Raw genomic sequence first — 27,753 nt, 5'->3', positions numbered from 1 at the left:
GTGCTGCCAGAAGCGGGGCCCACCAGTGCTGGTTTGATGTAATCACCTCAGCTGGGATAAAGTCTTTCCCCGGAGCCTTTCCGCTCTTCAGCTTCCCAATTAATGTATGGACTTCCTCCACAGTTACTGGCCTCCAATTAGGGAGCAGTGACAATTGTACCCTGTCATCCTCCTGTAAACTGGAAGGGAGGTTTGGATTTTCCATAAATATATTTCTGAAGTGGTTCTCCCAAACCTGAGCTGGAATGACACAGCTGGGGGCTGAGGAGCTATTTCTCATTGAGTCGGAGACCAGTTGCCAAAAGAGTTTAGTTTCATTGTTTAGTGAGGCATTCAATAGTAGGGACCAGGAATTTTGTTCGGACTGCCTTTTTTTTGAGGCCAAAAGGGCTTTGTACTCTTTTTTGATTTTGAAATAAGATTGAGGTAAGTAGCTTAATCCAGCGTTTCTATAGGCCAAATAGGCGTTCCTTAGGGCTTCCTTCTTTGTGTGGCACTCTTGGTCAAACCAACTGCGCCCTTTCGCAGTGCGTGGCTTGCCGGCTGAGTTTATGTTAACCGAGACCACATCCTGCAAGGACTCAATGAGATTTTCATAAGCTGTCAGGGAGGAGTCTATTGATAAATTGTTTATTATAATTGATCTTAACTTAATTGCAGTTTGTGAATTCAATCTATTCTCAACTGCAATTGCTATCTCAGGTGTCCATTTTTTCCTACGCAATGCTGGATCATTTGCTTTGTCTATGTCCTCATGTTCTATGTGAGAGTGCTGAATTGAATTTTGGCCGGTAATGGAGATGATAAGAGGTAAGTGGTCACTTTCAGTCCTATTATCTATTGTGAATTTTTTAATTGATTCGAAGGCCTGTCTGTTAGTGAGACAGTAGTCTACTGTGCTGGCCCCATTTGAATTTATGAATGTGTACTCGCCTTCTCTGTCCCCGGGGAATGCCCCATTAGCAATGATCAGATCCAGACTTATTTGTAAAAAAGCCAGGCAGAATCCAGCATAGTTGATTTGGCAATCTTTCGAATGTCTACGTGGGGGTGGGTTTAGCAAGAGGGCGCTATTTTCCTTTAGATCTCTTAATATTGGGAATTTTATTTCCAGGCTATCATCATTTGAGCCTATTCTGGCATTCATATCTCCCATTAGGTAAAATGGCGAGCCAGGGTACCTAATTTGTAGGGAATAAAGGAAACTATGGATTTTACGCCACGTGCTCTCTATCTGTGTTTGCACTGTATATGGTGGAATATACACTGAAACAAAAATAATACTCTTGGATTCCATATGCAAGGTGATCCCCAGTGCCAGCTGCTCGAAAACTGAGCACTCAATAACTTGTGACGTCAATTGAGTGGAAACCAGAGTTACTAGGCCCCCCCTTGGTCGTCCCCTTCCAAGCGGTTTAGAGGCCTTGATTTCATAGACGTCGTAACCGTCAAGAGCTATGTTATCAGTTGCCCAAGTTTCCTGCAGCATTATTATGTCAAAACCCATTATATATTCACGAAATGGCTCGTCCCCAAGTTTGTTAGCCCAACCCGCTATGTTCCATGAGATAATGTTAAAGCTGCTCGTTCCATAACTGGCTTGGCTTCATTGTGGTGGGGAAATTGTTATCAGCTCTCCCACTGGTTCGGTAACGATGCATCCGTTCTTAGGGTATGCACGGTGTTGTTGTTCTCGGGGTTGATTTGCAGCATTTTCCCGATTTCCCGGCATCGACGGTGTTATTTGGATTGCTGGTGCCATCGGGGGGTCTTCGTCAAAGATAATTAAATCTGTCTCTGGCTTTCTATGTGTCCCATTTCCCTTGGGAGGGTCGTCACTTGGCATTGGCTGATCAGATTCCAGTTGGGATAGAGGGTGGTGAAATTCTGGATCTGCCAAAGGCGTAATGGAGAGTCCTATCTTTGAATTATCTAGATTGGGCTGGCGTTCTTTGTGTGTTTGACCTTTTTGGTCTGATGTTTTCCTCTCCAAGTGAGTGTTGCAGCTGGGTTCACCGCACATATTCATCTTTGACGGCCCTTCCGAATGAATCATGGCCCTGTGGCGAAAGCCCTTCGGCAGAGAGGGTGCTGATTGCTTGGAGTTGGTCCGGCTATATGACAAGTTTGGCAGTAGTTGTTTTCGTTCTGTGTCTTTAAAAACACGCCTCAAAACAATATTATAGTCCTGTAAAATGGCCCTATATTTCAGTAGCATTTTAGGGGTAGCTGAGTCAGAAAATGTCAGCGTGAGTCTAGTGTGCTGGGGGTCCGTGCAAAGCAAGTTTATCGCGATCAGAGTGTTGCAATGGATATTTAGTAAAAGCTTAAAGTTTCTCTTCACACTGTCGATTGATTTCCAGTAAGGCAGGATACCATTAAAAGGATATATGTCCAGAGCTACTTGAGTACTTTGTAGGATCAGGTCCCTACTTTCACTTTTGTTGTTTTTAGTATTTGTAGTCTCTTGGTTATCAAGTCTAGGCCGGTTGCACCCCTGTACATGATGGTCTAGAGGGAGGGCAACGCTATGGTCGGTCTCTTTAGTACTGAGTTGGCTATTTTTGGCTGTCAGGAGCACCAACTCCGCCAGGAGAGACGTTACCTTTTGTAATTTGATGTTAATTTCCTCCACTGTTCTTGCAGTCAGCAAACAGTGGTCCGCGAGTATTTCTGCATAGAGCGGTGCCCCCTCAGATGGTAGTTCATGGGATAATTCATGAGCGCTCATCTCAGCATTCTCCCCTGGGTGATCTCCGCCCAATAAAGCATCCCCACCTACCTGGGAATGAGTTCTGTTTGGTGTGGTAGGTTCTGAGTTCTGTGCTTTTACAAAATCATCCATTTTGCTCTGCTTTCTCTTCTGTGGGCTCCCTTCTGGAGATGAGGCCGCTCGTTTCTTTTTCCTAGGCATTTTCCAGGGATAGAGCCGCTGTAAATCAGAGCAGCTTCTGCTGTAAATCAGGAAGCTCGGCGTCTACCCACGATAGGGCGTCTAATCTCCACTCCTGCTGGGCTGGAGCTAATTAGGGCTTTCTAGACTTTCTGTAACTCAGGCCCTTGACCTAAGCTTTGTAAATTAATAGCTGCCAACTAACAAAAATAAAGAACTGAGGCTGATAAAAGCTAATAAAAACTGATAAAAAAGCTAGTAGAAACTGATAAAAATAATAAAAACGGCATCAACTGATGCGGAGTTCAAGTCGACGCTACTACTAACGACGACGCCATCTTTAATCCTGTATTTATACGGCATATAAATACAATAACCATTCTGGAATGTAGAAACTACATTGTTAGAAGCTAAATTAACCCTACTGTCACATCATACAATTCAACCACTTTGCCCATTTCAGATGCTTGGAAACATGGTAAAAAACATATAACAGATTCCTATTTCTTCCTCATTATGATTTCTTAACATTTTCAATTTAAGTTCAAATATTGTACTTGGTTACTTTAATTTTGCCTTTAATTTCGATTTAATTTCATATGCTACGGTGAATTTGAAAGAGATCAGTCTATAATGCTCCACACTTTGATAAGTCCCTTTGAAATCAGCAGGACTTATCTTTGAGGAAATGTTCTCGAAACAGGAGTGAGCAACGAGGGAGCAATACTTGATTACAAATCCTTCAAGGGGTAGGCACTTTGTCAAAAGCTTTTTGAAACTCTAAGTATACAATATTCATAGGATCACCTCTATATACTTATTGACAATCTCAAGTAAAGATTAGTGAGACAGAATTTAGCCTTGTAGAAGCTGTATCTGAACTTTGTGAAATGTTCTCCGATTCCATTAAAGAAACTGTACTGAACTGTCCTCCTTTGGCAAAAGAGAACAGCAGGTTCCTGACAGGTGTGAGGTTGGCATAAAGATCATGGAGCCTGTTGTTGCTGCAAAGCACTAGGCTCTTGCGAACTGCTTTCAGGAGCTGGGAGTTAGGAGCAGGTCAGCAATAAAACACCATGTCAGCGAAGTTAATTCTTTATTCAAAGGAAGCAAAATAGCTCAGGCCTAGTGGCCACAGCAACTCTTCCCAGTAGGTCTTGCCCCAATGGGGCAGTTGCAAGGACTGAAGATTTTCCACGGTTTTCTAAGACTCCTCACCTGGGTCCTTCCCCAGCAACCTGTAGAAGCCATGCTCATTCTCCTTCGGCAAGACTTGTTCTTCTACAGTAGTACCTCGGGTTAAGTGCTTAATTCGCTCCAGAGGTCCGTACTTAACCTAAAACTGTTCTTAACCTGAAGCACCACTTTAGCTAATGGGGCCTCCTGCACCACCGGAGCACGATTTCTGTTCTCATCCTGAAGCAAAGTTCTTAACCTGAAGCACTATTTCTGGTCTAGCAGAGTCTGTAACCTGAAGCGTATGTAACCTGAAGCGTATGTAACCTGAGGTACCACTGTATATACTTCTATATATAGTTAAGCATTATCATGAGTTTTCCCAGGAAAAAAACCCTTAAACTAATGGGCTTCTGGTTTCCAGGATGCCCTCTGGATCCCTTTTTAAAGATTGGTGTTAATCTTGCCTAATAATAACAATAATGATAATATTTATACCAAGAAGGCCCTCTGCCTGGTTCCCTGTATCCTTGCAGTGAAGGAACTCCAGAAGGCCCTCGGAGCTCAGTATCTGGGATGAATGATGGGGGTGGAGATGCTCCTTCAGATATACTGTGCAGAGGGCTTTAAAGGTCAGCACCAACACTTTGAATTGTGCACAGAAACGTACTGGAAGCCAATGCAGGTCTTTCAGGACCGGTGCTATGTGGTCTCGGCGGCCGCTCCCAGTCACCATTCTAGCTGCCACATTCTGGATTAGTTGTAGTTTCCGGGTCACCTTCAAAGATAACTCCACGTAGAAAGCATTGCAATAGTCCAAATAACGTAACATGAACATCAGATGACATTGTAACATAAGAGGGAACAATTTTAACTATTCTCACGAATGTGTGAGTTATTTCAGGCTCAATATTTGGGCATCAAGTTAGAAAAAAAGGAAAGATGCAAGACAAAGGAAGGAAGGGCAAAGAAAACTAAGATTGGTGCCTTCATTATACTACCTATAGCTACCAAGCAAATGAGAGTAAGCTCTCCAGATGCAGGTGAGGGCCTTCTCCTTGCAGATTGTGTCCATCAGCCACAGATTTTGAGGCGATTTTGGCAATTCTCAGTCAGAAAGCCTCTGTTACCTATGTGTCAAGTCACCACTTGACCTTTTTAAACAGACAAAGGTCACAGCTGGTTACAGTGGTACCTCGGGTTAAGAACTTAATAAGTTCCAGAGGTCCATTCTTAACCTGAAACTGTTCTTAACCTGAGGTACCACTTTAGCTAATGGGACCTCCCTCTGCCACCACACCGCCACCGCACGATTTCTGTTCTCACCCTGAAGCAAAGTTCTTAACCTGAGGTACTATTTCTGGGTTAGTGGAGTCTGTAACCTGAAGCGTCTGTAACCCGAGGTACCGCTGTACTTCTCTTTGCACACAGTGACACAATTTTTCATTTTGAGTGCAGAACTGATCCCAGCATCTGCTCTCCTAAAAAGGTCCTTTGCTCCACTTCCTTTTTTAAAAAAAATAAATTTATTAACAGTTTAGAGACTACAAAATAAAGCAAAAGAATTAAACAATACAATACAAAAACAAAGACACTACATAACACTAACACTAAAACATTGAATTAACAAAACAAAACAAAAATAATTTAAAACACATCCAATAGTTTCAATATCTTATCTTTCATTCGCTTGTTTCATCGACCTCCTCACACCTCCCTTTTTGTGTTCCACTTCAATTAACTGTTTCAGCAATTCCTTTCCATCTTCCTCTGTTTTCTGTCCTGTAATTTTTCTTAACATGTTCTAACCTTATTTTTTCCCTTTAATACATTAATGATCTATTTGTACTTAATTCCTTATAACATTTCTACTAAAGCCATATAACTTCATTCCAACATTTTTCTAATATTCATTGATTTTACAATATTTCTGTAATACAGAAATACCTTTGCTCCACTTTCCACACTAGATAGTGAGTGGCTAGTTCTGGCCATTCACAATCAGGGTCAGGACAAACTCCAGTGTTATGATGCTAAATCACCTTGTTTTATGTGTCTAACCTTCCAAACCCTCCAGATGTTGCTGCTAGATTCCAACTGCCCTCCTCCCCATGCTCCATGACATCTGACATCCCGGATCTGCTGTCTAGGGCTGATAGTGTGGGAAGGTTTACTTTAGCAGAGTTAAACAATCCCCTTTATAAGTTTATGCAGCGATCAGCTTGTTGCTGACTCGTCTGAGTTCTACTAATAAAGATGCCTTCCTGGTTAAAAATCCCTTTGAATACCTTTTAAAGAATACACAAAATCTGATTCATGTTAATATAAAACTATTTTACTCTCAGATTCATTCAGGTTTACAGAACTGCACCTGAAGGCAGGCTTAGGTTACATGACAAGCAAATAAACTATACGAGAGAGAAGTTGGTCCTGAGGTGACTGCAGCAGAGCAGTTATTTTTCAAAACTACCAGCAACCGACAAACTGGTTGTCACAGCAACCGGTTAGAACATGGCGGCCGTTAGTCCTCTGTCGGTATCTTGCACTTGACTGCACCTTTACATCCCCCAGATAGGAGTTGGGAGTTGAGAAACTAATTCAAGATGCTGGAAATGCACCCGAGGGAGGGAATACTTAAGGGTGCGGGTGTGAGCCCTGCGAGGTGGGGTGTGTATTTTAGGGCTGAGTGAGCTCCTAGAATTTCCTATTTGTGGGTGGTGAAATTGGTGGCAGGGGGAGGATTTTACTGATTTTGGGGGGAGGGAGGTGGTAATTCTCTTGCCATTTGGATGGAGATAAATTGGGGGGGGGGAATCAGAAAATTAACCAGAACACTCCCTGGAAGCATGGGATTTATGAAGGTCAAAAAACCAAGGAGAATCTTTAAAAACTGCCCATGGGGTGGGGGGAGAAGAACAAGGCTTCAGAATGTCTCCCCTCTTACCCTCTTACCTTCATTTCTGTGGCAGGAGGGGAGGCAGAAGACCATTCTCTGGGCTTTCAGCTGAGCCAAAGATAGTTGTCCAAAGTAGACAGATGTTTCCGATGTCGACTGATCCAAAAAAGACAGTTCTCTAAAGCAGCAAGACATCTCCGGTGTCAACTGATCTGAAGGAGACAGTTGAATGAGCTTTTAACTGATCTCAGGAGCCTTTCAAACAACTCACCTGGTTTCCTGGGAAACAAAACATTCTGCAGCCCATTGTGAAGTCAGATCTTGGCCAAGACCTCGCCCAATGGACTGTGGGCGCTCTATCTATCTATCTATCTATCTATCTATCTATCTATCTATCTCTATCTCAGGCCCATGTCACCACTTGGTATCTTCATCCAGCTTCCAAGCACCTTCCCTGCCCCTTAATTTACCCCTCACCAGGAGGGCCAGGGCAGCTGGATCTGGGCTTCCCTTAACAGTTTCACACCCCCAGCCTCACATCGCTGTGGGAATCAAAGGGAATAAAATGGGCCCTGACTGTGATCCAGTTTCCACCACCTCATGAAAACTCACCTCCCTGCCCAAGGTGTTGGCTGGCTGGCTGTTCCACCTTTTGTCATCTGTTCCAGTGGTTTGAAAGTCCTTGCCTTTTCATTTTAGGGTGTGGGCTACACCTTCTCTTTCCACCTGGCTAACTCACCACCTCTAGGCAGCTTCCAAAAAACACATTTGTACTCTCAGGGGATCTTCCTTGGTGCTTTATTCTTACTTGAAAACCCCACATTTCCTCCAAGGAAGTCAAGGTGCTATACATGGTGTGCTTTCCCTGTCCAAATTATCCTGGCAATAACCCTCTGAGGTAAGCTAGGCTGCCTCCAATACTGGAAGGAGTATGAGGCTATGGTGGCTTCGAATGATGCCCTCACACCCACACCCTGGGGTTGGGCGTGAGAGCTGGAAGGTGGGGGATTCACACTGAGGGAGCCCCATCTCAGATTTTGTTCAAAATTTTTGTGTGTGTACATACCAATGAGATAACCTCAAATTATTTTTTAAAGAGTTTTTGGTCCAAAATTGGGTGCAGGAGAATTTTTTTAAATTTTTGATTTTCGAGCGATTTAGGCAAATGCAATTTCTGCGTCAGTTTAGAAAAAACCTCATGTTCCGCTTATTTTTCAACCAGCTGGGCTTATTTTGGTATCAAATTAAAGTGGGGGTTTTTTTGTCTCTTTCAAAATAAGGTATAAAAATGGTATTAAGTGCCACAGAAAAGGGTCACCAACTATTCAAAGTGAATGTTAGTCATTTTCTACCTTGGTTGGTTTGATTAGCCATAGCACACAAACCAAAGCTAACACATGTATCATATTTTTTTAGTAGAATGGGCTAACCATGTGCTTGCTATGTTTTAAAATAGGAAGGCGTTCTTTGTGGTTAGAAAATATTTTAAAAAGTAAGCTTTATTAATTAATAAAATCAAAATACATATCAGAACCCTTGTTCATTTTATTGTGTAAAGCACTTCTGCTAAACACCTGAGTAGAGGAAATGGATGCTAAAGTACAGTTCATGCATCCACCAAGTCGTTCCCCAACATATTTTTGGCCAACTAAGAATGACTACTGCTGGGTGCCCTATGAAAATATAATCAGAGAAGTTCCAGTTCCTTCATCATCAACAGTATCAGGAAGGCCATATGTAATAGATGATAAGGTCTACAAGTGCAGAAATTGGCAAAAAGTATGATGTAGTCTTTCACTACAAAGGTAAGCTAACAGTGAAATTATTATTATTATTATTATTATTATTATTATTATTATTATTATTATTATTACCCTACCCATCTGGCTGGGTTTCCCCAGACACTCTGGGAGGCTCCCAACAGAATATTAAAAACAAGACAAAACATCACACATTAAAAACTTCCCTAAACAGGACTGCCTTCAGATGTCTTCTAAAAGTCAGATAGCTGTTTATTTCCTTGACATTTGAAGGGAGGGCGTTCCACAGGGCAGGGGCCACTACCGAGAAAACCCTCTGCCTGGTTCCCTGAAACCTCACTTCTCGCAGTGACGGAACCACCAGAAGGCCCTCAGAGCTGGACCTCAGTGTCTGGGCTGGACAATGGGGGTGGAGACACTTCTTCAGGTATACTGGGCCGAGGCCGTTTAGGGCTTCAAAGGTTAGCACCAACACTTTGAATTATGCTCAGAAACATACTGGGAGCCAATGTAGGTCTTTCAGGACCGATGTTATATGGTCTCGGCGGCCACTCCCAGTCACCAGTCTAGCTGCCACATTCTGGATTAGTTGCAGTTTCCGGGTCACCTTCAAAGGTAGCCCCACGTAGAGTGCATGGCAGTAGTCCACGCCAGAGATAACTAGAGAATGCACCACTCTGGCGAGACAGTCCACGGGCAGGTAGAGTCTCAGCCTGCATACCAGATGACTCCCATAACAACACATGCATGGAGAGCTGTGCAACTTGTGGATTGGGGACATGTTCTGCAGGACATGTTACCTCCCCTGTGCTTTTGAAACATCTGTACAGGTGAAACTTGAAAAGTTCGTGGAAAAGTGGAAAAGTTCGTTTAGTTCAGTAATTCAACTTAAAAGGTGAAACTAATATATGACTCATAACATGCATTATGGTGTACAGCTGATGAAAGCCCCAAATTAACAATCTCAGAAAATTAGATTATTAAATGAAATCAGTAAAACAAGGATTGCAAATAGACCAATATTGGACCTTTGAGAAGTAGAAACATGCATATGTATTCAGTGCTTGGTTTGGGCCCCTTATGCATCAATTACTGCCTCAGTGCGGTGTGGCATGGATGCCATCAGCCTGTGGCACTGCTGAGGTGTTATGGAAGACCAGGATGCTTCAATAGCAGCCTTCAGCTCTTCTGCATTGCTCGGGCTCATGTCTCTCATCTTTCTCTTGGCAACGCCCCAAAGATTCTCTATGGGGTTCAGGTTAGGCAAGTTTGCTGGTCATTCAAGCACAGTAATCCCATGGACATTGAACCAAGTTTTGGTACTTTTGGCAGTGTGGGCAGGTGCCAAAGTCCTGCTGGAAAATGAAGTCAGCATCCCCATAAAACTCATCTGCAGAAGGAAGCATCTGAGGTCCAGCACCGAGGGCCTTCTGGTGGTTCCCTCACTGTGAGAAGCCAAGTTACAGGGAACCAGGCAGAGGGCCTTCTCGGTAGTGGTGCCCTCCCTGTGGAACGCCCTCCTACCAGATGTCAAAGAGAACAACAACTACCAGACTTTTAGAAGACATCTGAAGGCAGCCCTTTTTAGGGAAGCTTTTAATGTTTGATGTATCACAGTATTTTAATATTCTTTTGCAAGCCGCCCAGAGTGACTGGGGAAGCCCAGCCAGATGGGCGGGGTATAAATAAATTATTATTATTATTATTATTATTATTATTAGCATGAAATGCTCCAAAATCTCCTGGTAGACGGCTGTGTTGACCCTGGACTTAATGAAGCACAGTGGACCAACACCAGCTGGTGACATGGCTCCCCAAATCAACACAGACTGTGGAAACTTCACACTGGACTTCAAGCATCGGGCATTGTGTGCCTCCCCATTCTTCCTCCAGACTCTGGGTCCTTGGTTTCCAAATGAGATGCAAAAGTTGCTCTCATCAAAAAAGAGGACTTGGGACCACTGAGCAACAGACCAGTTCTTTTTTTCTTTAGCCAGGCTAAGAAACTTCTTACATTGTTTCTTGTTCAGGAGTGGCTTGACAAGAGGAATACGACATTTGAAGCCCATCCCCAGGATCCATCTGTGTGTGGTGGCTCTTGATGCACTAACTCCAGCCTCAGTCCACTCCTTGTGAAAGTCCCCAACCCGTTAGAATGGTCTTTTCCTGACAATCCTCTCCAGGCTGCGGTCAGCCCTGCTGCTTGTGTACCTTTTTCTTCCACACTTTTCCCTTCTGCATAACTTTCCATTAATGTGCTTCGGTACAGCACTTTGGAAACACCCAACTTCTTTTGCAATTACCTTTTGAGGCTTTCCCTCCTTATGGAGGGTCTCAATGATGGCTTTCTGCCCAACTGTCAGGTCAGCAGTCTTCCCCATGATTGTGCTTCCTGCTGAACCAGACTGAGAGACCATTTCAAGGCTCAGGAACCCATTGCAGGTGCTATGGATTGAATAGCTGCTGCACCTTTTCACAATATTCTTATTTTCTGAGATTGTTAATTAGGGGTTTTCATCAGCTATATGCCATAATCATCACAATTATAACAAATAAAGGCTTGACATATCTCACTTTGGATGTCATGAGTCTATCTCATATATTCGTTTCACCTTTTAAGTTGAATTACTGAAATAAATGAACTTTTCCACGATACTCTAATTTTTCGGGTTTCACCTGTATATCTTTTCATGCCATAAAGTCTCTCTGCACTGAAGCACAGGGCAGGAAGGGGGCATGGAAGAGCAGGGTGCCCATTAGCTGCTCTGCCAACCTGTGCTTTCCCCTTTCACTCTCTTTTCACACTTGCCCAGCCAAAGTCTTGTGCCCCAGGCTAGATTTTGACTCTGCATCTCCAATGCCAACAAAAGCCTTAATGGTTCTGTGATGTTCAGATAATCAGGAGTCTGAGGCTTTAATGGCAGGGGAAGCTTGTCCTCTCAGTGACCTGACAGCCCCAGGGACAAATGGGAAGCAACTGTTCATATGCATAAAAATTCCTTTTCCAGGAAAACTGCTGCAGGGGAGAGCAATGGGAAAACCGCTAGGACTGGTTTGGCCTGGTAGTTGTATTCATCCAGGGAAAGGATTACCTGGTTTCCTTAAAATTTAAAAATTAGGGGGGGGGGGTTAAGAAAAACAACAACTTTTTTATTTTGATCTGGTGCCTTAAAAATGCAGAACTTCCTTGGCTCCTCCCATAAGCTGCAGAAATGATGAATAAAGCTATTTTGAAGGCTGTCCATCAGACCAGGTGAGAGGTATCCATGCCACTGTCATGACTATCTCCACCACAGATACCTGGGACTTCCAAGTGATCTAGACAGCAATGTGAGATGGGGAAGGTGGGAAATCCATCAGTGTATTGTTCCACTTAAATGTTTCCACTTTTAGCAAAGCACTGAAGGAGCATCTCTACCCCAATTGTTCAGCCCGGACACCGAGGTCCAGCTCCGAGGGCCTTTTGGCAGTTCCCTCACTGTGAGAAGTGAGGTTACAGGGAACCAGGCAGAGGGCCTTCTTGGTAGTGATGCCTGCCCTGTGGAACTCCCTCCCTTCAGATGTCAAGGAAATAAACAACTATCTGACTTTTAGAAGACATCTGAAGGCAGCACTGTTTAGGGAAGTTTTTAATGCTTTAGGTTTGCCATGTTTTTAATATTCTGTTGGGAGCCGTCCAGAGTGTATGGGGAAACCCAGCCAGATGGCTAGGGTATAAATATATTATTATTATTATTATTATTATTATTATTATTATTATTCCATGAAATGAATTTGTCATGTTGTTGTCATACCTCGCCTATAGGGCTGGGTTTGCCCAGCAACTCTGGGTGGCTCCAAGCACATATAAGAACATAACAAAACGTCAAACGTTAAAAACTTCCCTGCTTTCAGATGTCTTCTAAAAGTTGTATAGTTCTTTATCTCCTTGACATCTGATGGCAGGGCATTCCACGGGAAGGCGAAGGCCCTCTGCCCTGTTCCTTGTAACTTCACCTATAACATGAAATAATAGCAAACCAGTGATATTTTAGGGAGCAGGCTAGCAGGCAGGGCCAATGATTTACATCACAGGAGCCTACACAACACAAAACACTGTTGCTGTATGTAGGTTTTATTTTATTTGTTTTTTCTCTTATATTTTGGAAATGTACGTCCAGGTTTTCTTTTCTTTAATTTTTTTTGGGGGGGGCCAAGAGAGTGGGGCCCTAAGCTAGAGCTTGTTTAGCTTATACATAAATCCATCACTGGGGTTGTGGGTGCTTTTTCTTCTTTGCATTAACGTTTCTCCAGCATGCTGCAGCCTCCCCACCTGTCGGTGCTTCCTGATCTCAATATCATAGAATCTTAGAGTTGGAAGGGACCCCAAGGGTCATCTAGTCCAACCCCCTGCAATGCAGGAATCTCAGCTAAAGCATCCAAACAGATGGCCACAGCGGCGTAGCGTGGGTTGTCAGCACCCGGGGCAAGGCAAGTAATTTGCGCCCCCTAACCCCTAACCTGCCGCCGCTGCCAGCTTCTTTTTGCTGCTGCCTGGGCTGGGGTATTTACGGTAAGGTAGCCATGGCGGCGGCGGTGGGTCCGTGTCAGGTGATCTGAGGTGAGTTACCACTGGCGCTGCCGCCCAAACGACGCCGCTTGCCCGGAGGAGGAGGGCAGAGAGGTGAGGAAAATGCAACATGGCCCAGTAGCTGCGGCGGCGGGGCTGTGAGGAGGGGCTGCCTGGTGCGCCCTCCGCGGCCCTGATGCGCGGGGACCGCGGCGAGCGCTGAGAGCTGCTGCCTGCCGAACGCCTTCAGCCCGGACGCGCGCACAGCTCGTCCTGCGCCCAAGGCTCTTCGGCGACTCCGGAGGCAGTGAGCGCGCCCCCCAGATGTTGCACCCGGTGTGGCCGGGCCCCCCTGCACCCCCACGCTATGCCACTGGATGGCCAGCCAAGCTCTGCTTAAAAACCTCCAAGGAAGGAGAAGCCACCACCTTTTGTGGGAGTCTGTTCCACTGCTGAACAGCTCTTAATGTCAGAACGTTTTTTCAAATGATTAGTTGGAATCTCCTTTCTTGCAACTTGAAACCAGGAGATTCTTCAGTTGAGATTCCTGCATTGGACTAGATGACCTTTGGGTTCCCTTCCAACTCTACAGTTTTATGATTCTATATGCAGTTTTACTTATTTGGTATTTATCTATCAATCGTCTCTCTATCTATCCATCTATACAGAGGTACATAGGGGACAAAATAGTAAAAGGTGGGGTTAAATGGCAATGAAAGTGGAAACAATGTGATAATTAAATTAAAGCTCATCAGTAAGTGGTGGTGATACTATCATCATCATGACTAACAGTTCAATTCTTCGTATGTCTACTCAGAAGTAAGGGGTGGTATTCAACTAAATTCTAGCCAAAGTAGACCCATTGGCATTAAATTAGCCATGTTCATTCATTTCAATAGGTCTACTCTGAGTATAACTTAAGTAGGCTACAACACACTGATTTCATTGTGCTGTTGCATGTGTTTGCTTGGAACAGTAATACACAAAAAGCTGATTCCATTAGATTTGGCTAATGTTGCCTCTATTCAACTTGCCTAATTTGAGTTCTGATTGGTGTCCATAAATTACCTGAAAGAGCATCTCCACCTCCATCATCCAGCCCAGACACTAAGGACCTCCTCTGAGGGTTTTCTGGCGGTTCCCTCACTGCGAGAACAAGTTTCTAGAGGCTAGATTATGAGTCTTTGTAAATTGTGTTTCTAAAGGAACTTTTGTTATTGCCAAATGCCAATGTAATTGCATTGTTAATTTTGTTATGAATAAAAAATCATTTTACGTTAGAGTTTAATAATTATTTCACTATTAATATACTTCTTAATTGTATTTCAGTTCAACAATTACTTGGATAAAATACAGATTTTGTTATTTGCAAATGGCTTTAGATACCTATTAGGTCCATAAATTACCATGTAGCATATATTCAACACAAAAAAACCTGCAACAATTTGTTGTTGACAAAGGACAGCTGAATATATAAAGGGCCTCATTACCTTCAATAGCTTAGGGCATCATCAAACCTAAATCTGGCCCTGCACAACCCATTTGCAAGGATAAGACAAGATCAATCTCAAATTCTGAAGCAGCCTGCGAAAAAGTCAGGAAAATGGGATACTCTTCCACAGGTGGAGAAAACTCTGGAGAAACTGGAGAGCAGGCTTTGGTGGACACTAGATCAGACCAAAGGCCCTCCATTCTTATAGTGACCAGCTAGATGCCAAAGGGAAATTCTTAAGTTTGCTGCGGTAAAACAAACCACAACCCCTGGTTTAGAAGCCATACATGCTTTGCCTGAGTTGTTCCTTCCATGCATGGAGCAACTAGCCCAGATAAGCAAGTTCATGGGAAACTATTAGCAGATTGAGGTTGAATCCTGACAAGACAGAAGTACTGTTTTGGGGGACAGGAGACGGGCGGGTGTGGAGGACTCCCTGGTCCTGAATGGGGTAACTGTGCCCCTGAAAGACCAGGTGCGCAGTCTGGGAGTCATTTTGGACTCACAGCTGTCCATGGAGGCACAGGTCAATTCTGTGTCCAGGGCAGCTGTTTACCAGCTCCATCTGGTACGCAGACTGAGACCCTACCAGGTATGTATGTATGTATGTATGTATGTATGTATGTATGTATAAATAAATAAATAAATAAATAAGAAGAAGAAGAAGAAGAAGAAGAAAGACAGGTCACTATTACGATCCCTAGACTGCCATAGGGAATGTGCTGTGGCTGAGCCTTGAATGAACGACTAACGTGTTCATCCATTGACCATAGTGACTGAGCAGAACCAGATTCAGTGCAGTCTGGCACTAGGTGCCCAACCAAGGGGGCGCTGCAGGGCTCTGCAATGGTGACACAGAGCATGTGCAGACCACAAGGCAAGAGGTCCAGGTGGGGAGCAAATTATGGCCTCGCACAGGGCGCCGCTGAAATCTGGAAGACCGAAGTCCGCCTCTGGGATGAGCCTTTCACAAACTTGCTCTTCCACCCACCCTTCTTCTGCCCTCCGGAAAACCAGTTCAGCCCCCTACATTCCACTCCACATGGACATTGCAGACGGTTGGACTAGATGACCCTTGGTGCCCCAACTCGACAATTCTACGTTTCTAACACACCTTGCATTTGTGTTGCCCATAAGGAAACTCACCAGAGCTCAAGGGTCAACTGAAGGTGCTGGGAGGCAGATTTTCACTTCTCCCTGGAGCTCCTCCCCTGTGCCTTGACTCTTTTAATTGAAAGCAGGTGGTGGCAGTGAGGTGGAGAGGGCTCTAATCTTCATGCTACATTTAAAAGTTCCTTGTTTGGAGAAAGAGAGAGGAAATTCCAATAAAATGTCTGTGTTAAAAATCTTCTCTCCCCATGGAACTTTGCCCAGCCGCCACCCACCACTAGGAGCTGCCGCATTAAAATACCCATGCAGATATAATAACTTTATAGCTTTATGCAACTTTTGGTGCTTACTGAGACCTCTGAGAGGCAATTCCCATTTTAGAGACAAGGAGCTGTGGCTGGAAAAGCAAGGGCTTCCTCAAGAAGTCCTTCCTCCGGGTCACAGCTGAGCTGAGGATTTAATCAGCTCTTCTACAGCCTAAGCTCCACCTCTGGGTATCAGAAGGTCTCACAGGCATGCTGCAGATCCTCTGCTTGGCCTCCTCTGAATTCAGCGGGCTTACTTCTGAGTAAACACATGGAAGATAAAGGAGCCTAGATACCAAGCCTGTCATCACATCCTTTTTAGCACTTTTCCACCATCCCGGTTTCTGTGCCAACCCAATCTTAGCAACAACTACAATGGCTGTTTGGCAATGAATTGGCCTTTGCTTTGCATCCCTCAAATGTGCTTTATTTTGACAATAGCTACTATAAAGCTTAGTCTTTATCATATAAAGCATAGCATTTATATAGCACTTTCTTTGGTGACTTGCGTTCAAAGAAATAAGAACTGGCCTGCCAGCCATATGCCTCTGGAAAACTAAAGGAAAGGTGTGAAACTAATGGCATTTCCCCGTTGATTGTTCCCAGCACCTGATCCTTAGAAATATACTGCCCCTATACATGGAGGCTCCCTTCAGCTCTCTTGGCTTAGGTTCCTAGCTGTTGATCGACTGATCTTCCCTGGATTAATCTGCCCCCAGTATATCTGAATTAATATAAGAATAACAAACTGCTTTGAGGGTTAAAAACAAACAAGTTACTGGTTTGTTTTAGTTCTTGTTTTTATTATGTATTTTTATGTTGTGAACTGCCCTGAGATCTACAGATGAAGGACTATTTAATAATAATAAGGATTTTTTTGTTTCGACTACAGCAGACCAATGCGGCTCCCTACCTGTAACTAATAATAATATATCTATATGATGCCCATCGACATACAAATTTAATAAATAAAATACTGAATAAACTGACATTCAATGCCCTTTTTTAAATGTGGTGGGGAGGGAGGAGGTTTATTGTTTTTGCTTTTATTTATCTCATATATTTCCTGTTTTTACGGTGTGCTTTTATGTTACTGCGGGTCTAGGGCAGCATACAAATTTTATAAATAATAATAATAATAAATATTTAAAAGTTAGGAAATAAATTGCGAACGAGGGTCTCCATCCTCCGATCTCCCGCCCCTCCCTCCCGCCCCGCCCAGCAAATTGGACCCCCTTTTAGCATGATAATGACTGGGGAAGTCCTGCCTGCAGCCCATAAAAGATCCCCCAGGGGATCGCGGTCGCTTCGGTGATCCAGCCACGCTTCCGAAGGGTCCCGCCGACTCCTCCATTCATGAGCATCCCTCTGGCCCTCAATGCCTCTTACCGGGTCTACCCTACAGGGGTGGTGGCCCCCGCTGACATGGGCTACGACGGTTACTACTGGCCCTCGGTGAAGGAGGAGATGGAGCCGGGGAGCTGCTCCGGGGGGTTCCCTGCCCCCGAGGCTGTTGACGGCCCAGAAGGGAAGGGCCCCAGCAATAACCCAGGTAAGCGGATCTCCTAGGAAAACGCGCAAAGGAGGTTGCAGCCCTCTTCGCTTAAGTCTCTTAAAGTCACTTCACCCGGGAAAGCTGACTCCATTGCACCAGGGTTCCCCCAAACATGGGTCTCTAGCTGTTCTTGGGGTACAGTTCCCATCATCCCTGACCACTGGTCCTGCTAGCTAGGGAGGATGGGACTTGTAGTCCCCAAAACAGCTGGAGACTCAAGTTTGGGGACCCCTACATTTACTGTACAGAAAATCCCTTTATCAGTTAAGCAAGCATTGGGAGCTTCTTGCTGCGAATGCAAAGCTTGGAATTCGCAAATTGAAGTACAATACAGAACCGTTTTGGATGCAAAAGTTGGGCATTTCCTCCCTCGCTTGGTTTCAATGCACCTAAGCGGGGTTGCTTGTTCGGAAGTCGCTTGGGGTTGCCTGGGGCAAGATAAAGCGACTAACAAATTTAGTAAGTAATAATAATAATGATGATGATTTCGATGGGGGGTCCTTTAACCGAATTTGGATTGTGGCCTTTTCCATGATAGGCTTGAGTGGTGTGCACGGCAGTAGGGCGTAGTGGGTAGAGGGGGTTGAACTCGGAGACCGGGGTTCAAAGGCTCGCTTAGCCATGAAACTCTGGGTTTCACCATCGGACTCTGCCTACCTCACAGGGTTGTTTTGAAGGATAAAATGGGGGGGGGGGCATGTGCACCACCCAGAACGCTTTGGAGGAAAGCCAGAATAGAAACGCAGTAGATAGAAATAGAAATGTTTCCTCGGGAGCCCATTTTGCTGACTGCGCAAGGAACAGGTTGCAGGTGCGCAGTCGGATCCTATGCAAATTTAGGTGCGCGGCTCCTAATTGGGCTAAAAAAGGTTATGGATCTGCGATTCCTACGCCAGCGCAAAAGCCCAGCCCCTGGTGGAGAGGATGTATTCAAGGAACAATTGCCTGGGTTTGAAACTGCCCCTTAACTAGGGAGCAAAACAGGGTCAGTGCTAGGAGTTGCTGCCTAGCCAAAGAAACCGCTTTTTGGCCGGAGAAGAAGGCGCTCACATCAGCACCACATTTAAAACGCAGGGCTTTTTCCTTCCCCCCCCCCCAAGGCTACCCTTATCTCTTAACCTGGATTATTACTGGGCACAAATTGCTCAGTTCCCAACATTTTGCGGACTCGAAATGTGAGCGCGATTTGGGTGTCAACTCGTTCATCCTGCCCTTCCCTCTTGTCATGAACGTGAATTTTGCCGAAGCATTTTGCAAGCCAGTGACATACCAAACAGTGTTTTGCAGAGTCATTTAAGGATTGTCTTAAGCAAGAATTAAAGCATTGCTTACATTTAGTTCATTAGTGTTCTGCAGTCTAGTGATGCTAATGATAACAGTTAATTGATGGGCGTGGTCTGTTGGTCCTGGAGATGAGAAATGCAATCCTAGCAGTGTTTACTCAGGTGTAAATGCTATTTAATTTACCTGGGCTTAGTCCCATGTTGGTGGAGTTAGGATTTGCAGCCTATTGAAGGTTTCCTTTTATGTTTCTATGTTCAGAGTGTGCAAACTTTCAAATATCACAGGAGGTCTGAGAAGTAGATACACAAGCAAAAGTTCTATTTAGAAAGTTTGTGTACTGTCTTATAAAACTTATTTATCAAACACTTTTTGCATTCTGGCTTTTTAAGCCCCGTTCTGCCCTATTTATCCTTTGCATACTGTGTCTGCTTGATTCCTAGATCTCTCCCCAAGGTCTTCTAGCTCTGGGATATTCACTTATTATACACCAGATTCTGCAACCAGCCCCAACAAGCCGCCCCCCTCCCCAGATCTGACTTCTACTCCCCAGCGGAGCAAGGAGGAGAGTAAAGGAAGCAAGAAGAGCAAGAACCGCACGGCTTTCTCTCAAAGGCAGCTGCAGGTCTTACACCACAGATTCCAGATGCAGAAATATCTCAGTCCACAACAGATCCGAGAACTGGCCTCTGCCTTGGGACTCACCTACAAACAAGTAAGTGTTTTGCTGAAGCAGGGCAGGGTCAGGCCGGGAGACCTTTGGCCTGAATTTTTAAAGATTTGCTCTTGTTGCACTTGACTTTCCAGAGTCAGAATTCCAGTTGTTCCAACTGGTGGTGGCTCTTGCATAAGCTGTCCTGCAATACAGTCTTGAGATCCACCTTTAATATTTGTCTGCCACACTTCTGATTGTGTATGCCTCAATTGTTTGAGCCTTCCTTCCTTCTCTCCTCCTACAGCTCCCTTTCTTACATAGTTTGCTTTATTCTTTCTTGGTGGCGTGTAGAATTGTATTTGTTTGCTTGTGTTTTAACTGCCATGGCTTCTCTGAGCTTCCCATGAGTTCTAGTTTGGTGCTGGTGGTGAGATTTCCATGAGACATCTACAAGTTTGAACAGCAACAAAATGTTGCAGTGCAGGGTTATCTTGATTAGTCATTTAATCTTTTGCTTCTCCATCGCAACAGACTAGTCAAAATTCCATGGCCCACTTTGAGTTCTCATTAGGCTGTTTTTGAGGTCCTTCCTATTTTATGCACTGCGGCTTTGCTGTTTGTTTTCTGATATTTAATTTTATTGGGTACTATTATATTCTAATGGGTTATTGAATATTACATCTCATGCAATTTGTTTATTTTAAAGTTGTGTTTTTATTATTTTGACATTTTTGTATTGGGTCAAATTGTTATAAGGTGTGCAATCTTTGTTTCTTCTGCTTGTACACCGTCTTGTGTATAGTAATATAGAAAAGTGGTATACAAATTAAAAATGAAATGAAATTCCATGCAAGTAGTGCCAATTTGGTAACAAATCTCCAGCTGCACATTGAAATGGAGGGGATGGCCGACTTCTACTCACCTGCACAGAACTCCCAGAGATCTCTTGAGAAGAAGGAATGCCAAGTTCATTCTAAGCCTGTTGTATAAACATGCTCACTGGGTGAGCTTTTTTGCCTTCGTGGCTGACAACGTAAAGATCTGAGTGTGTGTTTTGTGAGTGGTGCAAATACACCTTTGCATAGATTGACTACAGATGAAGGAAGTTGCTTATCTTGTACTGTGTATTTCAGATAAAAACCTGGTTTCAGAATCAGCGGATGAAGTTTAAACGAACCCAGAAGGAAGCTGTGTGGATGAGAAGAGGAATATGCCAACCTCAGGTAATTAGGCGGCCCATCTGATGGAGCAGAACTTCTCCAGCTTCTGACTCATTAAGATGCTCCAGTGTGTTGCCTTTATAGTAGTGCCTGGCCCACAATGTGAGCAAAGGGTTGTAGATTCAATCCTTGGCATCTCTAGTAGGGCTGGGGAAAATCCCTGTGAAATCCTGAAAGTGCTGCTACCAAGTTGTCTAGACCAGTGTTTCCCAACCTTAGTTCTCCAGCTGTTTTTGGACTACAACTCCCATCATCCCTAGCTAGCAAGACCAGTGGTCAGGGATGATGGGAATTGTAGTCTGAAAACAGCTGGAGACCAGGGTTGGGAAACACTGGTCTAGACGATGACTGGTGCTGAGATCCTTAGCTCATCTATCTGTATAAGGCAGCTCCTTATGGTTTTGTCCCCAAATAAACAGGGCTTTCTAAATCCAACCAAGAGCCATAGAATTGTAGAGTTGAAAGGGACCACAAGAGACATCTAGCCTCACAAGTATAATGTCCCAATAATATGTATCTCACAAAAAAATACAAAGCAGGCCTCAGTATGACAATGGAGCTTTGAAATATTGATAGAGGGAGCGGGCCCGTTACATGGGGGGGTGGGGGGTGGCAGATATATCTCTTGGGACTACACCCGCAGTGGCCTCAGACAGACATGAGACACAGTAAAGACATATTATCTGTGTAGACACACCATTTTTAATCATTATTTTAATGTGGAGTGTATATAAGTTTGAAAACAAACACTCTATTCCTTCAGAGCTGGGGTGGATGGTCTTATGGAGCATTTGCAGTTCAGGACAATATTTTAATAGAAAATTTGTACAATTTAATATAAAAAGGTGGGAGTTCAGTTAGGGCAAAAGGGTCTGTCTTACACTGAACTATCCTCTGCCATGAGCACACAGGGTGGCATCGGGCACACCAATACTGGTCTCCACCCTCAATCTCCAGATGGGAATGATTTTTGCCTAACTTCTAAAGTTGCCTGAAGGACAGCTGAGATAATGGATAATAATTTAATAATAATAAATTATTACTTATAGTCTGCCCATCTGGCTGGGTTTCCCCAACCACTTTGGACAGCTCCCAACAGAATATTAAAAACATTAAAAACTTCCCTAAACAGGGCTGCCTTCAGATGTCTTCTAAAAGCCAGATAGTTGTTTATTTCCTTGACATCTGATGGGAGAGCATTCCACAGGGCAGGTGCGACTACTGAGGAGGCCCTCTGCCTGCTTCCCTGTAACCTCACTTCTCACAGTGAGGGAACCACCAGAAAGCCCTCAAAGCTGGATCTCTGTGTCCCGGGCTGAACACTGGGGGTGGAGATGCTCCTTCAGGTATACTGGGCCGAGGCTGTTTAGGGCTTTAATGATCAACACCAACACTTTGAATTGCGCTTGGAAACGTACTGGGAGCTATACTGGGATGCAATGTGCTTCTGTAGACAGGTGAATAGCATTGCTATTTGGGTGTGTGTTGAAACATCACTACTTTTCTCTTTACAGAACGGTTACCTGGACATAAACCCCAGCTATCACCAAGGATACGCCATCAACGATGCTAGGAATATCCATTCATTGGCCAATGCCCACGAGAACTACGCCAGCAATCCCGTCAGCGTCAACAACCAGAACTATAGCAGCGATCACAGCCAGATCTACGGCAGCCCCCAGGGTCTGTGTCCAGTTGTGGGAGAAGGAGAGGATGGAGGTTTCTTTGGGAAGGCTGCTGGGCCCTGTTATGGCCAACAGGCACTCGGGTACATCGGCCAGCAAAGGATGAACTTCTATCATGGTTTCTCTGCAAGCCTGGAGTATGCTGCTGTGAAGATGGAGGGTGGATATCCTTTTCCCAGTGTATCTGCCACTGCACCAGGCACCACCTCTGTCCTGCAACATTATCAGACAGACCCTCTTGCAAACCCAAGGACACCAGAGCAGCTCTAATTCCCAGACTTTAGGTTCTCTCCCTGCCACCCAGGGTCTCATTCTTTTATTGCTTTCTCTTCAGATTCTCTTGCTTCAAATAGGAGTCCCACTCCTATCTTCCCACCTCCTTCACTGGCATCTGTGAGGGATCTTGGCACTTGAAAAAAAAAACAGAAAATGGGCAGTTTTATTGTTGTCTTCTGACTCGGGGGGGCTGTGTTTGTGTGTGTGTGTGTGTGTGTGTTGCATGTGCAGCTCTGAACTTGGCTTTCATCAGTTCATCCTGGCTGGCTCCAGGAAAAGGCACTCGATGTGTGTGGAAAACCATGTTCACGAAGAGGAATCTGCAAATGTTAGAATTAACCGTGCTCCCATCTCCCCTTGGCTGCCTGCTGTGTGAGTCACTTCCTCAAGAGCTCAAAATTTGGCTGCCCCTCCCCAATCCAATATGAAGGCAGCTTCTACTCTTAAAAAAATGGACTCTTTGTTTCTTTCCCCATTATTCTCTTTGATCTTTCATGAAAGATATTGTTTCTTTCCTAACAAGAGAGCATTTACTCTTGCTTCAACTGCCTATCTGTTAAGAGTAGGATGACTTGGGGGTAGAGGACAGAACTTTTGGTTTAAGGTACATCCACTACATGGAAGAAAGGGGTTGCCTTTCTGACCTATATGACAACCTGCTGCTATTGAACCTGTCCTCTTCTGCATCTCTTCACTTGAGGAGACCTCCAAAACCATAATGGACAGAGCCAGATAGAATCAAGGTGAAAAGTGAGGTATTCTTTATTTTGGCAGGAAACACTGTAGGGGGCTCTTCATTTCCCCTTGCACCACAAATCTTCAGGCAATAGCAAGGGGTGACCTCTGCAGGTTCTCTCTGATCAGTCCTGGAAGGACTGCATAAACAATCCCACAGCAACCCTCTAGCCAAAGGCTCTCTTAGGTAGGGCTTGGTTGCTGATGGCCAACCTGGAACTTAGTCTTACATGCCCCCCAATTTTATTATAAAATATTTCATTCACCAATATGACAAGACCTATCGTCATAGGGGATCTACTTTAGCTGCCAGAAAAGATGGCGGCTTGTGTGCTTTTTTAATATGACACTGCAGGACACTGTTGATTTATTCTCTGGCTAGCCTTGCTTTTTAAGTCTTACTATGTACTGGAATTACTGGAAGGGGGAGGAAACTGCCTCCTATCCGGCCGTACTGTGGATCTACCTGCTTAGCAGCTGCCTAACTGCCTAGATTAGATTTTCTTTTGGAATGAGGGGAGAGTTAATGGACTTGCCAAATGTTTTTAGTGTTTCATATTCTCGTGGTTCACATGTTTGTATACAGAACACACCTGTTTTCTAGTTAACATAGAGTGTTTACTATATTGCTGTCTCATTTTTAATCTGCACAAGGCATTGGTGTTATGATTGGTTAGTAAAAGTGCATCCTGATAACCGTGTTTCTGTTTAGCTTTTTTTGTTGTTTAAATAAGCCATTGGCAAGTATTTGCACCTGTTATCGTACAAGAACCTTGTGATAAGTACATAAGCTTGTTGCCCTAGGAGAAATGTTGTTGGCCAACCAATATTAGTTTTGTTGAGGTTCAGGAAACCCATTTAAGACCCCCAATTAGCCATGATGCCCATAGACTTTCTTTAACTGAAACAGGTCTTACATTTCCCGATGATTTCATATATTGCTCAGAGCAGCTTGGATTAAGGTTACCTGAGGCTGAAAACTAGTTATCTTCATACAAATATTATTATTAATAATGATGATGATGATGATGATGCAGCCTTCACTCACTCATAGAGAAGCCTATTGCATCCTTCCCAGTACTGGAGCATTTTGTCTATTGTAAACCACAGAGCCTAGGGCTTGCTGATCGGAAGTTCGGCGGTTCGAATCCCCGCAAGCTCCCGTCACTCGGTCCCTGCTCCTGCCAACCTAGCAGTTTGAAAGCACGCAGTGCAAGTAGATAAATAGGTACTGCTCAGTCATGCTGGCCACATGACCCAGAAGCTGTACGCTGGCTCCAGTAAAGCGAGATGAGCGCAGCAACCCCAGAGTCATCCATGCCTGGAACTAACTGTCAGAGTTCCCTTTACCTTTACTCTGCTACATTTCCCCAAATATTTATGAATGGAAGGGCAAGATATCCCTGCCATGCTGCTTAATTATTTGCAATAGTCTGAAAAGTGAATTATACTCTCCTTTAAAATTACACCTTTGTGTCTATAAACTGGTCTAAGCCACTTTTTGAATCCATCTCTACCAAAAGAAGGGAACTCACTTTGAAACTTATAGATGGTTCCTAACACCATGGAAGCTGGCAATGATAAACCCAGGAAACTCAACTAAATGCTGGAGAGGTTGCACCAGTACAGGCACATATATCTACATGTGGTGGGAATGTTTCAAAATTCAACACTTTGACATCAGTCCTACCAGAAATCTTCAAAACAACAAAAAGAGGTATTAGAAGCAACTCCAGAACTGGCCCTATTAAATATAGACAACAACATGCACTCAAACTACAGTTTGTACAAAGAACTCCTAAGCTACCTACTCAGCAATTAGGAGCATCATAACTAGACACTGGAGAGGGACCTGTCAGGAGTGAACATGGGCCACTGGTACCAAACCATATGGGAAACAGCTACTAGAAAAATTAAGCAAGTAATTGAAATTAGTACAGAGATGAACGAAGGGGATGCCTTCACCCTGTTTGGCTGCCATTCATTACACACACAGCCCAACAAGACAATGGCATAAAAATCCCTCTCTCAGACAAAACTCACTAAAAGCAACCTGCACATGCACTATGCAAAAGAAGGAAAATCATTGCCCCCCCACTTTCTCCCTCCCCCCATCTTTCTCTCCCACCCCCAACCTCACAATGCCTATGATAGCAATGTCTCACACCAAATGTAACTGACCTGTAGATAGGACTCTTGTAAACTGAAAACAAGAGATGCTATATGTACCTTTGTTATCCATGAAAATCTTTCAATAAGAACAATAAAAAAACCACCTTGTTTTGGGTGTGGTACACAATGCCTGGGCTGAAATTGTACTTAGATGCAACCAGAGCCATTAAAGAACATACAGTGGTATCGCGGAGCACAACTCGAACGACTCAACATGAAGCATATTTAACCTGAGGTATGACTGTACATGGGGACACGCGTAATGACAACTAACCTAACATGAGGCAGGTGTCTTGGGATGATGTTGTTTCGTTGTGTCCGACTCTTTGTGACCCCCTGGACCAGAGCATGCCAGGCACTCTTGTCTTCCACTGCCTCCCACAGTTTGGTCAGACTCATGTTGGTAGCTTCGAGAACACTGTCCCACCATCTCGTCCTCTGCCATCCCCTTCTCCTTGTGTCCTCCATCTTTCCCAACATCAGGGTCTTTCCCAGGGAGTCTTCTCTTCTCAAGAGGTGGCCAAAGTATTGGAGCCTCAGCTTCAGTTAGGCAACAGCAATTGGTAAAACTAATGATGTTTTATTTAGGAGTCAGCAACTTGGGTGATGGAGGGAAAGCAAGGTGGTATGAGAACAACCCTAATATTCAGCTTATGACCTTCTGGAGGCCAGGAAGGGATTTTTAAAATATAATAATAAAAATAGTGTCCTGCTTTTTGCCTTCCCTGGGGTAACGTCTATAGGCTTGGGAGTGCATCAGGCCCAAAGGCTCCTCTAGTCTAGCATCCTTTCCTCATGGTGCCAACCAGAAGTATTGCTGCACTAAAACCCAGGGCAATCAATGTTTTTGGGAGTGGCGTCAAAGCCAAATACAGCAATGTCCTGTACAATTAAGTGTTAGTATTAAGCATCTTGTCGGGGACGAAGGTGGCGCTGTGGGTTAAAGCCTCAACGCCTAGGACTTGCCGATCGAAAGGTCGGCGGTTCGAATCCCTGTGGCGGGGTGCGCTCCCGCTGCTCGGTCCCAGCACCTGCCAACCTAGCAGTTCGAAAGCACCTCTGGGTGCAAGTAGATAAATAGGGACCGCTTACCAGCGGGAAGGTAAACGGCGTTTCCGTGTGCGGCTCTGGCTCGCCAGATGCAGCTTTGTCACGCTGGCCACGTGACCCGGAAGTGTCTGCGGACAGCGCTGGCCCCTGGCCTCTTGAGTGAGATGGGCGCACAACCCCAGAGTCTGTCAAGACTGGCCCGTACGGGCAGGGGTACCTTTACCTTTACCTTTACCTATTAAGCATCTTAATATAGGTGTCAGGACAGCAGTGGGGTAAACGTTTTGGAAGCAAAGCAGGTTCCAGAAAAGCCTGCCTCACTGAATGTTTTCCCTAAACAGGAGGGCCTTCTGGGACAGATAGATGGAAGAGGAAAGGCAGAACCGCATACTGTCTACATGTCACATTAACCCTCATTCTAGATAGGACCAGAGCCACTAGCATGGCACCTGACATCATAGCCAAGAAAAGAGGAAATATATCACAGCGAGGCCGAGAGGGGGATCTTGTTGTCTGGGCAGCCCAGGACCTCCATGCAATCTGCCCAGACTTGCACCTTAGGGAGGTCAATTTGGTGCTTTTAACACAGCGGTTTGGCTTCACCCTCAGGGAAACACCCCATTGTCTCTTGAGACAGATGGGATGCCAACAATACCAATCAGGTTTCACTTCAGGTAGCAGTGATGGACCCTCATCCACCTTCACAGGCCTGACGAGCTGAAAAGTATCCTCAGTAACATGGCTGGGCAATCTCGCCATACGTTCATACGCGAGAAGGAACAGAAATAGGTTCAAGAATCCATTCCCTCCCAAGCAACGCTGTAGGGGCCTCAGTTGGATGAGGCTCAGTAGAAGAAGAGCCTTGGATACTTTAGTCCTACACAGAAGGAAGAAGCCCAGTTGCTCTGTGGTGATACTACAGCTGCCGTCAGAAGTTATTTTA

General features: G+C 44.6%; 2 protein-coding genes across 2 annotated transcripts in view; one reads left to right on the top strand and one right to left on the bottom strand.

Moving 5' to 3' along the window:
- Nucleotides 1-7,042, bottom strand: part of LOC309359745 (alpha-2-macroglobulin-like protein 1) — a 78,244-nt gene extending 71,202 nt beyond the window's left edge. Inside the window, exon 1 of the mRNA XM_081893757.1 lies at nucleotides 7,022-7,042. Coding sequence (XP_081749883.1) covers nucleotides 7,022-7,027 — 6 coding nt within the window. The 5' untranslated portion in view covers nucleotides 7,028-7,042. The remainder of the gene's footprint in view (nucleotides 1-7,021) is intronic.
- A 10,445-nt stretch (nucleotides 7,043-17,487) lies between these two features.
- On the top strand, nucleotides 17,488-24,493 carry LOC309360088 (homeobox protein NANOG-like). Its single transcript, XM_081894668.1, has 4 exons — nucleotides 17,488-17,733; nucleotides 19,461-19,732; nucleotides 20,806-20,895; nucleotides 22,407-24,493. Exons 1-4 carry the CDS (start codon nucleotides 17,538-17,540, stop codon nucleotides 22,845-22,847), a joined length of 999 nt encoding a protein of 332 aa, XP_081750794.1. The 5' UTR covers nucleotides 17,488-17,537; the 3' UTR covers nucleotides 22,848-24,493.
- Nucleotides 24,494-27,753: the final 3,260 nt, after the last annotated feature.

Source organism: Podarcis melisellensis (assembly GCF_964234715.1).
Source record: "Podarcis melisellensis genome assembly, chromosome: 17".
NCBI lineage: Eukaryota > Metazoa > Chordata > Lepidosauria > Squamata > Lacertidae > Podarcis > Podarcis melisellensis.
This window is presented reverse-complemented; position numbering and strand designations above follow the sequence as displayed.